The sequence below is a fragment of the Pagrus pagrus genome, assembly GCF_965226575.1.
Source record: "Pagrus pagrus genome assembly, chromosome: 10".
In the NCBI taxonomy this organism is placed as follows: Eukaryota; Metazoa; Chordata; class Actinopteri; order Spariformes; family Sparidae; genus Pagrus; species Pagrus pagrus.
The window spans coordinates 34,212,697-34,225,858 of NC_140194.1; the positions used below are offsets into that span (position 1 = coordinate 34,212,697).

Genomic DNA, 13,162 nt, shown 5'->3' on the forward strand with positions numbered 1-13,162 from the left:
GCCGGAACCAATCCACCTTTCAGCGCTGCCAACGGTCCACGCACCGAGTGCCCAAAAACAAATTAGTTCGGACTGAAGCCCGTGCTCTCCTGCACGGCCTCCCGCGCCGCCAACATCAACCAGGGGAGACCCTCCTCCCAGTCCCGATCCAACTCTGTACAGTAAGCGTGCAGTAAGGAGCGTCTGATGGAAACGTTCTAACGGGCCCTGACTTTGCGCATGATACGCAGTGGACTGGTTGTGGCTCACCCCCAGCGATTTCAACACTTCTGCAAACATATGGGAGGAGAAATTGGAACCCTGGTCACTTTGTATGACCTTGGGTATCCCGAACACTGAAATAAACTGTGCGAGTGCTTTAACTACCGCTTTGGTGGTGATGGTACGAAGCGGATAAGCCGCAGGGTAACGAGTACACTGACACATAACAGTCAATAGATACTTACAACCAGACTTGGCACTAGGCAATGGCCCCACACAGTCTATGATCAGATATTCAAACGGTTCACTCACCACAGAGATGGGCTGCAACGGCGCCGGCTTTACGCGCTGATTGGGTTTCCCCGTCAGCTGGTAGACATGACATTTTTTAATATATGCCGGCACCTCTTTTTTGGCCCGCGGCCAGAAAAAATGTTTAAGCACCGACAGATACGTTTTACGCACCCCAAAGTGACCACTTTCATCATGTGCAGTTCTCAAGACCTGGTAACGAAAATCATGAGGCACCACTACCTGAAACACAGGCGCTCCCACAACATCCTCATCACAAGGTAACCATTTGCGGACCAAATTCCCCTCTTGCACAAAATAGCCCTGGGCTACATCGCCAACCTGGTGACACGGCACAACCTGATCCCACAGCGAGGACAACGAAATATCAGATTTCTGAGCCTTAATCCACTCCTCTCTTGTAACAAGTGGAGGCAAATCAGGCAGCATAACCGGGTCCACTGAGGCCGCAGCCTCTGATGGCACAGACGCACATTTACTCTGAGCACGCGTCATGGCACAAACAGGAAAAACTTCCAGCGCCGAACTGTCAGACGCCACCTCTAATGGTTCGGACACCACCACAGGTGGCGGGGGACCACTGGGCCAAACCCGGCCACCACAGATATCATTTCCTAGAATCATTGACACGCCAGGCAAAGGCAACTCAGGCCGCACGCACACAGAAAACACACCTTTAGCCCAATCACAATCCAACACCACATCATGGCGTGGCACAGGGACGAAGCCAAGCTCCATCCCCCGCATCACAATGAAATCTCCAGACTGCGTATTAGAGGAAAAAGGGACAATGAAACAATGAAAGAATGTCGGGCCCCCGTATCACGCAACACTCTCACACGAACACATTCAGCACTGCCCACCAAGGACACGCGCGCCTCTATGATGAAAGGCTCAAACCCAGACCTGTCACTGATGGTCACCTCCACCGCCTTTTCCTCCCGCGCACTTGCACACAACATAGCAGGGCCTGGGGAAGGCACAGCATGAGGCACAGCATCTTTACGCCTGAGCACAGGACACTGGTCCTTCCAATGACCCTCCCCCCTCCCCTGGCTCTTTCTGCAACACCCCTCTTTCAAATAATGACAACAACACAAACATCTTCAACTCATCTTTAAGTATTCCCTCTTGCAACACAATATCATAGTGTTTAGCAATTTCGACCGACTCATCTTTCCTACACGAGTCCAAAAACACCGCACAGGGCGCATCATAAAAGGCTGACAAACCATCCATATTCACCTTAGAGCCGGATCCACACCGCTAGCGCACTTGAGCAACCAAAGCCCCCCAGAGCGTTCCCCTCACTGCCTACCCAGAATCTAGCTAACCTCAACCCTGGTCTTCATGCGGTTCTGCAGCGGGTCGATTAAGCACAAAACCCGCGGGACCACCACAGGCGACCCCACGGAGTGCCCCCGAGATGGTTGCTTGCGCAACGCTAGCCGCTCCCCACAACACTACACGAAAAAAAAAAAAACAGACACGATCTCAAAGGAGAAAGTGCCCTACAGCCTAACGGGAACCTCCAGAAAATGCGCATCCAGTGTATCACCTAACCCTCCACAGGTGAACCAAAAACCTCTCTACCCTGCAACATTAAATCCAAACAAAATCACGTAACCGAGACGCGGACGAGCCCCCATTTGTCAGAACTGGCTCAGTTCTCTGACAAACAAACGCAAGAGGAGAAGATGCCGGCAATCGTATTTATTTAACAGAGACTAACAAAAAACAAAATACAACCTATATCTGTAGTGAGAACGATCAGTGGTGTGTGTGTGGGTGCATGGCTGTGCATGGGTGTTGGATGTAAACTAAAACAATAAGGACAGCAACAGGTGAGCTGCAGGGTGCCAGGCTGGAAATGGAGAGAGAGCGAGAGAGATAGCGTTCTCCACATGGCTTTTAAGGACGTGGCCCCGCCCTCTCCAGGACGCACACCGGAGGCCCATGATGAATCAACCTGCGAGGAACAGAAGGGAGAGCGAGAGGGGCACACCACACACATCCAAACAACCACACAAACCACCACTTGGGGTTGTCACAGAATGGCCTTCCCAAAGAAGAAACAAGTTTGTGCCAGGAGGCAAACAAATTTAGTTGAACTAAAGACTGCCATTATATACGTTTTTATATATGTTCTTTACAAGTGTATGTTCAGTGTCTTGTAATACAGTGAATAGTGTCTCTGTCACTTGTTTCTGCACTATGTATCTTCAGTTGGAGGTTAAAATCACAGTGTTGCATATATGTTCACTTCAAGATTCAAGTTTTCAAGACATAAAATTGCTATGACATAATGAGTTTTGCTAGTAGTTGGCGTCTACATTATGTTTGACAAAGTGTTACAGACCTGGGATTTGTATTCACGACAGTTGTATTGCACTCAGAAATTGTGTGGGACACAAAATAACACAAAACACCAATTTCCACATGATGTTGCTTTAACCCTCTAGGCGCCAGAGTTTATTTAGCAATATATTCCGTTTGGACTTTAAGATTTCAAAAGGCTGTAGCTTGGAAGTGGTGAGAGATAAATCCATACTGTAAATGAGAAAAATATTCATAATGACCTAAAGTTTGTGATGGGAGTAAATTTACTCATCTAATTTGCATATTGTGACTACACCAGGTGACTGGATGTAACTTTCAGTAAAACTCATTTTTGAACATATTTACACAGAAAAAAAATATTTATATTGTCATCTCATCCTCAAAATAAAGGAACAGAAGTTTGAGTGGAGTAAATTTACTAATCTAATTTGTATATCACCAGGTAAAATTCAGTAAAACAGAATTCTGAACATATTTACACAGTAGATTTTTTTTCATTTCATTTCATTTTTTCATAGATTTTTTTCATCCTCTCATTCTCAGAGTAAATGAACAGGAATCTGATAGGAGTCAATTTCCTAATCACTCACTCTCGCCGTGATCAGTGCGTGTTGCTTGTGTGACAGTGTGTGCAGCTGCAGCATGATCAGAGTCACTCGTCTCTGATGAGCGATTGTCATCAGAGGGCAGATCGTCCCTTTCTGAATCGCGATCAGCAAAGATCTGTGCAAGCACCTCATCCGCACTGTAAAGTCTTTGGGGCATTTTGTTTTTTATTACAAAAATCGCTATCTGTGTCTCTATCTGTCCAGCACACTTCTGCCACCGCTCCGCGGCTCTCTCCTCTCCCACTCTGCCGCTTAGCCGCTGCAGCTCTGACAGCCGGTGTCGGGTTTCAAACTTTTTTTTCTCAGGTATTTTGCATATAAACACACCCACAAATGAGGTCAGGATTGAAGCTGAATCTAGTGGCCATCTAGTGGTAGCAAGCAGTAACAGCACAGGGCAGTAGATTTAAAGATATGGGCTGTTTTATTCAGCAATGTTGCCTGTCGCAATAATGCGACTTTGGCGCCTAGAGGGTTAATGCACCTGCTATGCAAGTGGTATGGCATAACTATGAGCAAGACAACCCCTTACCATCTCACTATCAATGGTAGAGATGAGCGGCCATAACGCATCAATGACGGCATTGCTGGGAGACCTTGGGTTTAGCTAAATGTTTAGTAAAAAGCAACAGTAGCATTACGTATATTCCAGTCGACCGCTGAGCAGCATGTTGACTAGTGTCTTTCTCTTCTTTGGTGTTTCATTTTTGTTATTTCTCACTGCAAAGTATTAGCATTACTGCAGCAAGTTGTCTCAATTTGTTAACATTTGAGATCACCTGAGAGAAATCATGTGAGCTGCTGCATTACTCCTTCTGACACGATAACCTTCTTAATATCCTGTTGTGTGTGATGCACCATTATTTTCAAGACTTGTAGTGTGTGTAGGCTTGAGATTAGAGAGAAGAACATCCGTGAAGATTCTCCTCATATGCATGATGCCAACCCAATGTCATTTGTTAGGATTTCAAAAGTCTTTGGTGTGAACCCAGCCTAAGGCAGAGCCAGACTCACTTCACAGAAGGATGCTATTGGATCTGAATGTGATGGGCCTATATACAAAAACTGAACTCTGGGTTAACTTTGGGTAGACTCTGTATACTCTGTTACTGGTTTTAAGAAATTGTATGTATGGATTTCTAAGCTTAACTGACAAAACTCTCCCGGATTAAAAAGCTTTTAAAAGTTTAGTTCATTTACATCATGGTTGATCTTGTTTTAATCATGCTATGTGGGGTCGAGATGAAGTCTGAACAAGTGAATCTAGAGTCTTTTGCGGAAGATGGCGAGTGACTCTGCTGTACTGACATTGATCAGGAGTTCGTTCCACCACTGAGGTGCCAATACAGAGAAGAGTCGTGACTTCGCTGAGCATCCTTTGTTTGGTCTCAGCAATGGCGGTACCAGCCGGCCAGCTGATGTAGTGGAGCGAAGTGCTCATGCTGGGGCGTGGGGTCTGACCAGTGTTTGGAGGTAGATGGGTGCAGTTCCGTTGAAGGCCTTGAAGGCCAGTACCATCATCTTGAAACGGATGCGGGCTGCAACAGGAAGCCAGTAGAGTAGAGTCACGGAGGAAGGGGGTGACATGGCAGAATTTGGGTAGACTGAATACGAGGCTTGTGCAGCGCTCTGGATACGCTGCAACGGTTTGGTTGCAGAGGCTAGGAGTCCAGCCAAGAACGAGTTGCAGGAGTTGTGTTGAGTCCTTTATGAGGAAAGACCGGATCCTGCGGATACTGTAGAGGGCAAATCTGCAGGATCGGGCCACAGCAGTGACGTTGGGCGTGCAGGGTAGTCTGTCGTCAAGGATTACGCCCAGGTTCCTTGCAGTCGATGAAGGGGATACTGTGACGTCCTCGACAGTGACTGACAGGTCCATGCGAGGGCAGTCTTTCCTCGGGAGTTCATTTTTATTAAGGTTGAGCTTGAGGTGTGCAGTTGTCCAAGCCAAGATCTCTGCCACACATTCCGAGATGCGCATTGCCATGTGGATGTCCTAGGATGGGGGAAAAGACAGGAACAGTGTGGTGTCGTCTGCATAACAGTGGTAAGAGAATTCATGTGATGTGATTGCAGAGCCTAGTGATCTAGTGTATAGTGAAAACAGAAGTGATCCTAGTACTGAGCCAGGAGGGACACCAGTTTCCAGAAAGCAGGGTTTGGACAAGGAGCCATTCCACATGACCTGAAAGGTGCAATTTGTCAGGTATGATGTGAACCAGGTTAGAGCAGAGTCAGCGATGCCAAGTTCAGCCAGACTGGTGAGGAGGATTTGGTGGTTGACTGTGTCAAACGCAGCAGATAGGTCGAGGAGAATGAGGACGGACGAGTGGGACGAGGCTCTGGTGGCACGGAGGGACTCTGTCACTATGAGGAGGGCCGTCTCAGTGGAGTGAGCAGTCCTGAAGCCTGACTGATTGGGGTCAAGGAGGTCGTTTTGTGAAAGACAGGAGGACAGTTGATTGTGGACGGCACATTCCAGGGTTTAAGAGAGGAATGAAAGAAGAGATACAGGTCTGTAGTTTCAGATGTCAGGTGGATTTGTTTAGGAGCGGCTTTACTGTAGCTGTCTTGAAAGGAGCTGAAATAAGGCCTGAAGTGAGGGAAGCGTTGATCAGGCTGGTGAGGAATGGCAAGATGTCTTGGAGGAGGGATTCAGGTCAAGGGAACAGGTGGTGGCATGGTTAAATCTAACTAGTATGTGAACATCTTCAGAGGAGTGAGGGCTGAAGTAGGTAAGGCCATCAGAGGTGAGGGTTAGGGGAGGTGCTTTCTGGATGGGCATAGTAGGAGTAAATGAGGAGCTGATGTCGTTTACTTTCTTGGTAAAGTAAGTTACAAAGTCATCAGCAGTGAGGGAGGAAGGAGGGGGAGGGGTCAAATACATTAAATACATTAAGTAAAAAGTGATGAAAAGATATAAGGCTACTGTTCACTATGTGCGCCACCAAACTGCTGAAATTCTAACTTCGATGACTCTTCCATTGCACTTTTCTGTATCAGAGATAGTTTTTTTCCCCCCATGCTACGAGTGCAATAGAATGCAGCATAAGCCTTGGAAGTTCCTAGGCTCTTACAAAACTTGGTGGTGATGTCAAGCAACAAACTTTACAATTGGTCACAAAAAAAATATTTTTTATCAACTACATTTTTTTTCATACTTTTAATTTTCTAACAGACCTTCTATAAATACTCTACATGCAGGAATAATGGCTAAGAACTAAAGAATGTGAAATAAACTACGTGAATTATACCACACTATACAAGAACAATATATAAATTATACCATTTTAACAATGAAAACTAATCTATTCTAGTTCAACAGTGAGGTCATTTCTTCTTCTCATTTACTGGTAATACAGTAACTTATGTCAGATGCCTTTGTGTACACAGCCGCATTTCAAAACACCCACCTCCATGTGCTGGGCAAGTTTGGGCATTTGTCGGTGGAGAGGCAAGAGCTTGCGTGCAATGCATTTTGGTACATGTAGCAGACATGTGAATCTTCACTGCCGTTACGATTTGATTAAAAGTCAACTATCCTCTATGCATGTTGATGCATCTCAAGATATGGCATCCTCAATTTTTCTAGATTACTGCACACAACTAATTTTTAAATCTAATAATCAGACTGCAAGAGTTTACAGTATAAAAACTGCATCTTTTCAATACCAGTATCTGTGTTACCCACCTCAGAACAATACAAAACATAAATCATAAACACAGGAAGTGGAACTGTTGCAATGAATAAAACTTGTTTAATTAAATGTCTAAAACTGATTGGATAGTTGATGTCATTGAGTTGTCTGTTCAGTAATATATGATTCATCATGTTTTTTCTTTTTTAAAAACACTTTTGAGAATTACAAATTCTGAAAAATGGCTGGCCAGCCAAATGTGAGTTACATCTTTCATAGTTTTTGTTATGCTAACAGCTGTCATTGAGAAAAACAACACCATTAATAACAAATTTGAAGTTGTTATCATTCACATCATTTGATTAAAAACATGAAATTATATATAAATTCTATAAATAAATAGCACTTTACAATAGTCCCCATTTTTTCTGTCAGTCCTGTCACGTCTACATAAAAATTAGGATGAGTTCTGTCATTGAACAATATGATTTTAAGATTGTTTTTGCATGTTTTTCTTAGGCTGATGAGTTAGTGGTCAGGACCTGTCATGCTAAAATATCCCACGAAACAATGTAATTGTTGTGAATCCAAAACATGTCTGAAAAGCTTACTGAAATACCTTGTTTGCATGCTAAAAGTTTTGATGCTAGCATACTAACAGGCTGAGCACTGGAGGTCTAAATGGCTGTCAGGCCCTGTCACATCAGGCCCCGTCACACAGGTCTGCCCACACAAATGAATGGCATGTTTCTTTTTTATTACCTTATTGCATATAATGTTTTTGATGCACGCCTAGTAAAATATTATTTGAATAAAATGACATTACACTGTAAATTTGAAGATTTTTATGCTGATATCCAAATGTTTTGAATTTGGCCCCTCATTTGGCCTATGTAGCAATGCTTTTGAGGATGCCCTTTGTATAAATAATATTTCAATACTTAAATAGAAATAATTATGATTTATATTTAAAAATGTTTATTTTTTCAAATTCATGCAGTGGGAGGGTGTTTTTACTTCCATTGACATTGTGAGATCACAAATTTGTTCCTGGTTGAATGAATGGCATACATCAAAATCCAGTAGATTTTAGTAAAGTTCAGTAGTAACAAAACAGCCAATAGTAGAAATGCAATGACTCCATATACAGTCTCAAGTAATCCTCTGGGGTAGCCTACACATGCTATGTTATGGTTAAAATGCATTTTAATGAATTGCTGAAAAAAACTGTTTAATGAAATATGCATTTAAGTGTGAATTATTCTGAAATTAGTTTATCAAATTTAAAATATGTTTGGACAAAATCAGTTGTCAGTCATTATATGGTCCTTCTATTCCAACTTGGCTGAACCTTACCATTTTAGTTTATTGTTATGATAGTTTATAATGCCTACCATAACTTATTGAAGACAAAACAGGACTTTTTCTGCATCAACAGTGCATGAACAATCCATCAAGTCAGTCCTGTCACGCCACGGTCAGTCCTGTCACACACGATTTTGTGATGTTAAAATTGATTATTTGAGAAAATATTGAAGGATTAATCTCTTTAATGGGGCGGCTGTAGCTCTGGAGGTAGAGCGGGTCATCTAGTAATCGGAAGGTCACTGGTTCAAATCCCTCTCAGCTACATGCTGAAGTGTCCTTGAGCAAGATACTGAGCCCCAAATTGCTCCTGATGAGCAGTTGGCACCCTGCATGGCAGCCTCTGCTATCAGTGTATGAATGTAAGTGTGAATGGGTGAATGTGGTAATTATTGTAAAGCACTTTGAGCTGTCAGTAGACTGGACAAGCGCTATAGAAATGCAAGACCACCATTTACCATCTTTATCTGTGTAGATGAAGGTGAATATACAACAGTACGTTTTGGTAAAAATCTCCTATGTAAAGGGTGTTTTTTTTTTTAAAGTCAAGCTTGGCTTATAAACAGCAGCATGCACCTTTTAAGAAATAAGGTAGTGTGTAGTGAGTGAGGGGTAGAGTGAGGTGAGAGAGCGACAGTGGCTGCACTCAGAGCAGACAGGTTGGCGCCCGGAACCAACAGAAAATTTAGCAGTGAAGTTGTCTAGTGGCAGTAAATGTACAGTACAGGATACTCATCAATACCCACAAAGAACACATGTTTGAGTGACAGCATTCACTAGCCATGCTAATATTCATGCTATTGCTTATCCATGCCAATGCTATCCATGTTGATCTTGCTAGAACACCAGTCTAGTTGCGATGGTAGTGGGTTATGTATGACAATCAACCACACCCCCATTCTTTGTTTGAGAGAGAACGCTGATAGTTAGACAGGAAGAAAAACTGACTGAAGAAAGCTACCAGTGTAATGTTATTGTTAATGTATGAATGCCCTTTCATGGACAGACGTACAGGCTGGTCAAGCTAGTCAACCAGCCTGACAAGCCTGGCTGGTCCAAGCTGTTTCTTCCAGCAGGGTGTGGCCATGCAGTGAAATGCACACACCCAAGCAACTGAGCAGAAGAAAAAAGCAGGAAGAGGAAAGCGCGACTATAAATGACAGCAAAATGCAGTAAAGACTCACACTGGCTGACACTGGGCTGAAAATGAAATGAGTGCACATAAATTACCTAAATGATGGAAAATATTTAGTTTCTCTCTTTCAGTTCAAGGTGGCAGTCACGTGGGGGTGCGGTCAGCATGTGTCTAAATCTGAATGGCACAGAATTGGATATACATATAATGGTTGTCTGTCCTTCAGAATGTACCTGGAAGGACTGGCTCCTTGTGTCTCCCAGTTAGGCAGGTAGATGTTTCCACGTGCTGACAAAGGCGGTGGGGATCAGTGAATAAGGCACAGTAGTGATGGAGTTCCAACTGTCTGACGTTGGGTCGTAACAGTCCAATGTTTTACACCGCTGCGTCCCAAAATAACCTCCGACCACATACAGCTTGTTTCCTGAGGCCACAGCATGGCAGCTCATTCGTTTGGAGGTCATATCGCCCACTCGAGTCCACTGATTGGTTTCACAGTCAAAGCGATAAGCAGAGGCAGCGGTGAATTCTGTGTCGCCACCCATGATGAAGATCTGGCTCCCTAAGACAGCAGCTGCTGTGTAGCGCCAAGGCTGGGGGCATTCAGCTGCAATATTCCAGCGGTTACCAAGGGGGTCGTAGCATTGGACCTAGGTATAGAAGACATTTTTGGTGTTTAAGTGCAACATTAATACTACAGTATTGATCTTCAAAGATATTAAGGCAAGGAGGTTTCAGACAACCATGCAGTAAAATGTGCTATTACAGAGTACCTTGTTTTATACAGTATACTGTATGTCTTACATTTTATTACTCCTGTGGACGCACAAATGGAGGAAAGAACTTTTAATGACAAATAGTTCTTTATAAACTGTAATCAGACAAATAAAATAACTCATCTTAAACATATTTAGTCATCCCTTCAAAATAGTGTCTCCTTAAAGACAGCGTGGGTTCAGTCATAGCAGTTTTTTTATTTAGTTAGTTAAAAACTGAATCGAAGAATGGGGAGTGGCCTTGTGAGGATTTGTAAGGAAGGTAAATATACAAATCCACCTACCTTGGAGGCCTTGTCTCTGTGTATGGTGGTCCCTCCAAAAACAAAGAGTTTGAGTTTGGCACTGACCACAGCTGCATTACTGACTCCATCTCTTAGAGGAGCCATCATAGTCCATTTATTATTGAGAGGGTCATATCGTTCCACCTAGGCAAATTTTATATAGTAACACTTAAATAAATTTCATGTTTGATCAAAAAAGAAAAAAAAAACGTGTCTTAACGGTTAAGGAAAAGATGCTTAAAGTTGAATCAAACTCAGACCTATATAACAAGCTGTTATGTATTTGTTTACATGTATATATTATTATGTAACTTTTATGAAAATAGATAAAAATGTACATTCTAAAACTATTGTCATAAAGAAGTTTGATGCTTCTCTGACCTGTTTTAGGGAGATGGATGGTGAGGCAGGAAAAACTCCGGCTATGGCTGTATGACCTCCAACAACATAGAGACTATTTTCCAGCTCAGCTGAACCATGGCCAAACCTGGAGAAACAAATACCCACTGTTAGATCCCAAGTTTATCCCTGTTCAGGAGGTACTGGACCAGCTGTCCGTCTAAAGAGTTAGAGTTAGAGTCCCTAAACTCGCCAAGCTTCTCACTGCCTATGTCCAAATGTCTATCCTGCTACCTCTGGCTTTGCACCTGACTTGAATAGCTCTCCAGTCACATACAGCCTTAAGATACTCTTAATGATCTGAGCACTTGGTATGGTGCTAGGATTAAGTTTAGGGGCTTTTTGTAAAACCCTAAGGGACTTTTCCAGTTTGGTTGGCAAGAGTATCCTTTAAAAACCTTTAAGATAATTTGCACATTTATCACCTAGTCACCAAGTCTATTTGACTATAGCGAAATGTTCCGGTCCATGTTAAGGAGAGAGAGGCCTATATCCTCCAACCTCCTTCGGGTCCCTGTCTTTTTTTCAGAATAAGTGTTATGAAAGCCTCGTCAAGCGTTTGTGTCAGAGACCCATTTTCAAGGGCTTGCGAGAACAGATTAAGCATATAAGGTGTGAGTGAGTCAGCAGATATTTTGTACAGCTCGCTAGGCAGCCTGTCAGGGCTTGGGGTTTTGCCTCCTTTTAAAGTTTTAATTATTTTAGCTCCTCAAGGGTAAAGTCTTTGTTTTGCATTCTTCAAATTTTTAACTGTTTTTTTTTTTTATCTCCACAAAGGACATGTCTTTGTTTCTAAAGGTCTACTCTATTATTTTTTCAATAATGTTTTTTTTTTCATAGTGCGAGATGCTACATTTGTTTTGGAGGAGTAAAGGGTTTCATAGAATTCTTGAACGCTTATTGATATCTGTCACTTTGGGCATCAAGGAGCAAAGGGGCAGGTGCTTCAGCACCCCCGCCCCCCCTCTGCACGTGCCTTCTTATGGATGTGAAATAAAGGATCTGTGGAAAAATTAAAACTATGCTGGATGTATTGTTGATTCACTGCGAAAATCACTGAGTTGCTGAGCTTCAAAAGGCAGTATGAGTGAAATAAATTAACGAGTGTAAAACAATGGGTCTGAAGCAGTGGATGCTAAACGAAAGGTCAAACTTACTGCAAAAGCCTTGGCAAATAAAATTGAAAGTCTGCAAAATGAACGTAAAATACATGTGAATAAAATAAAATGCTTGATACCTGCAATGAAAGAGCTTATGAAACGAATTGAAAATGCCCAAGAGTTGAAATCCCAGTTGCAAACTCTCACTCAGCTTCTGGACACTGCTGTTAACCTGCATCAAACAATAATTCCACTGTTACCTGAGGATGAAAAGGGTAAACAGAATGATTGGTTCTCAAGTATTGAAAAGTACAGCAGTGCATTCAAGAATGATGTGATTCAGTGGTTGGATGAAAAGGAACATGTTCCCAATCCTGTTGAAAATGATTTGGTTGCAGCAACAAAGGATGTGTGTCACTTTCAAATGAACGATGCCTCACAGGCAGCAGCACAGGACACAGGCTCCATCACACTTCATGAAGGCTCACAGGATGATGTGAAACCAAGTGATAGCATATCAAATGTGCAAAGCAGACGATCTGCACAAAGTGCTGCAAGTGGGAAAAAGCTCTGGAAGTGGTAAAAGGTTCTCTGTATCAAGCACCTCCTCTGCTCGCATTAAGGCAGAGGCTGATTTAGCTGCATTGATGGCACGGCAAAAACTTTTACAGGATAAACATGCACTGGAGGAGGAAGAGCAGCAAATACGGAAACGTAAGGAAAGGCTCAAGTTGGATGAAGAAATTGCCGCACACTTGGCTAAAGTGAATGTGCTAAGGGCTGCTAGCACATCTGGTTCGAAAAACACTGTAACAGACCAGTCCAATGCAATGAATTCTTACCTTAAGAATGAAGAAGGAAAAACAAAGTTCAATATCGACGCCGCCCCTTTCATTCCACAGAGGCTGGAAACAGTTAAACAGGAACCGAAACTGACTCACGCTGCTCACTTTCAGCCTCCCGCTTTAAAGCACCACCTGTCTGAGTTCAATCCTCGGTCCAGT

The 13,162-nt window shown here is 43.0% G+C and overlaps 1 protein-coding gene across 6 annotated transcripts in view; it reads right to left on the reverse strand.

The window, feature by feature from the left end:
- Positions 1–13,162, reverse strand: part of enc2 (ectodermal-neural cortex 2) — a 78,203-nt gene that overhangs the window by 11,196 nt on the left and 53,845 nt on the right. For 3 of the 6 annotated variants that reach the window (XR_014623364.1, XR_014623365.1, XM_084363646.1), the window contains exons 9-11: positions 11,041–11,146; positions 10,660–10,803; positions 9,833–10,249 (exon numbers count right to left, since the gene is read on the reverse strand). Coding sequence is in view for 3 of the 6 variants with exons in the window: in XM_084363646.1 (XP_084219772.1) it covers positions 9,863–10,249; positions 10,660–10,803; positions 11,041–11,146 (637 nt within the window). In the remaining 3 variants the exon portion in view is untranslated. Of the gene's footprint in view, positions 1–1,556; positions 10,250–10,659; positions 10,804–11,040; positions 11,147–13,162 lie in introns of those variants that run through there. The other 3 variants (XR_014623366.1, XM_084363647.1, XM_084363648.1) reach the window with 2 other exon arrangements.